Here is a 2,267-nt window from a genome sequence, read left to right as displayed (position 1 = left end):
TCATCCACCACTTCCTGAAATATCTTTCATATCATACATCAGCTACTAAGAGGATGATGAAAGTTTGTGCAGATGCTCATGGTCCTCAGACGATGAACTCTCTGATCCTCTGACCTTTCCTCTAGCGCCACCATGAGGTCAAAGGTTTGATTCGTCCATTGACGTGGATGGTGGACGTGCACAGCGAACAGCCGTCAGACCAGAGACCGGGTTCACATCCAGAACCAGGTCTGCGGTTCAGGCTGCGTCCACACCATTTTAAAACAGGGTTTTAGAGCGAAAACTGTTTTAGCTCCGTATCGGAAATAATCTCCGTCCATACAAACACACCTGAAAACACGTGCCGGTGTAAACAGGAAGTAGAATGTCCCCTCTGCAGATGGTTGATTAGTTGCAGAAAATGCTGTGAAGGAGGAACAGCAAAGGTGAAAACTAAGACCAGAGATTTATTAGATTTATAAAACACAGAATTTAACTGAACAACAGCTGCAACTCAACCCTGGAGTTTTCTAACTCCAACAGGACCAGCAGAGTTTCCACACCCGGCCCGCGTACAGCCCCGCCTCCCTCCCACCCTGAGTCCGGTTCTGTTGGAGGTTTCTTCCTGTTAAAAGGAGATTTTCCCTGAGAGTCTCTGTAAAGTGGCTGGAGATAATGTATGTTGTGATTTGGCGCAATACAAATAAAATAGAATTGAAAATTTTCTGCAAACATCATTATGTTCATAGAAAATGTAATCTGTAAACAAAAGCGGCTGCTGATGTTCAGTTGTGAAATATGAAATGAAATTTTAATTTTGAATCTTTTTTCTTGTCTTTTAACACAACTTAACTTTTAGATTTGGCTTTTTATTTCTTCACAAATCAACAAAACCTTTTGTTTTTCTGATCACCAGTTGAAGCGAGTCTGAACGAGACGACAAAATGAGATTTTTGCTCTGAATACTTGTTGATGATGAAAACGTTGGAGATGAGGTTGCTCTGGTTTCTGCTGTAGCTGCTTGTCTCAGTCAAACAGATATAAAACTTCATGTCTGGCAGCTGCTCGACTGAATCTCATGTTTGGGACTCTGGGGAGTTTGAGATGCATCGAGGGATAAAGAAGAAAAAAGCGCTCACCTCTCCTCCTGCATCCCGGCCTGAAAACCAGAGACGCAGAAGAGAGAGTGTGATGTTATTTATTGGACTGTAACCATGGAGCCGTTGCCGAGGAACGAACCATCGCCAACAAAAGGGTGGATTCATCCATTCATCCAGCGGAGAGCAGGAGGAGGAGGAGGAGGAGGAGGAGGAGGAGGAGAGGCATCCCCAAACTCAGCCGACTAGTCTCCAGCAGAAAGGAGAATCTGAGCCGGAGGGTTTCCCAACACCAAGCGAGCTGACACAGTTGTTGTTGATGAAACTTTACACACTCCTCCTCCTCTTCCTCCTCCTCCTCCTCCTCCTCCTCTTTCTTCATTGGAGCGTTGTCCGGACAGGCAGGCGGGCAGGCAGTCACATGAAGCCAACACCTGTCGGCAGTGTGGGGGATGACAAGCACATGCTGCTGTGCCTCACACTGTTTCCAGCTTCACAAACACATGTGTGTGTTCGTCTCCTCTGCACGTTCGCTCGCCGCCGCTCGTTCACACAAAGTGTTTAAAAACTAAAGATGCAGCTCAGACATGTGCTCTGAAGTTAGAGCTGCAGCAGCAACAGAGGAGGGAGGGAGGGAGGGAGGATGGTGGTGTGGGGGAGAAGAGAGGGAAAGGGAGGGAGAAAAACCGGTTTCCAATAGTGACGGATGATTTGTAGGTAACAGTTGTTTGCCTTGCTGCCTGAGGCCTGCCCCGCTCGACCGGAGAGAGAGAGCAGCACGCAGCTCAGTGAGGAGCTGCAGACGGAGTTAAACTGCTCTCACTCTGGAACTGAAACCAATTAAAGATTCAACTCAGGACTTTAAATCAGCTTCAGTGTGGATGTTAGTTAATGTGACAGAGCGACGGCAGCAAGATCCACAACTGTATTTCACCACAAGCACCAGTTCAACAGTGCAGGACAACTTCTATTGTTCTTATATGTAAAGTAAAGAATCAAAAATAAAAGTTCTGTCAGAGCTTTAAACTGCAAGTCTAGTGGTTTCCAACCTAAGGGTCAGGGCCCTCCACAGGGTCACCAGATCAATCTGAGGGGTCGTCCCAATGATTCATGTGGAAGAAGAAGAAACTGATCCACTGTTACTGATACTGGATCATTTCAATGGTTGTGGTTCTCAAAGTGAGGTCCGGG

At 46.6% G+C, this 2,267-nt stretch overlaps 1 protein-coding gene across 1 annotated transcript in view; it reads right to left on the bottom strand.

Annotated features, from left to right (window-relative positions):
* Positions 1-1,114: 1,114 nt before the first annotated feature.
* LOC111669352 (coagulation factor XIII A chain-like) overlaps positions 1,115-2,267 on the bottom strand; it is a 12,351-nt gene continuing 11,198 nt past the window's right edge. The window contains exon 17 of the mRNA XM_087179131.1: positions 1,115-1,138. Coding sequence (XP_087035257.1) covers positions 1,115-1,138 — 24 coding nt within the window. The remainder of the gene's footprint in view (positions 1,139-2,267) is intronic.

This window comes from Seriola lalandi, unplaced genomic scaffold, assembly GCF_002814215.2.
Source record: "Seriola lalandi dorsalis isolate HSWRI2012SDOR001 ecotype SW California unplaced genomic scaffold, Sedor1 jcf7180002054792, whole genome shotgun sequence".
Lineage (NCBI taxonomy): Eukaryota > Metazoa > Chordata > Actinopteri > Carangiformes > Carangidae > Seriola > Seriola lalandi.
This window is presented reverse-complemented; position numbering and strand designations above follow the sequence as displayed.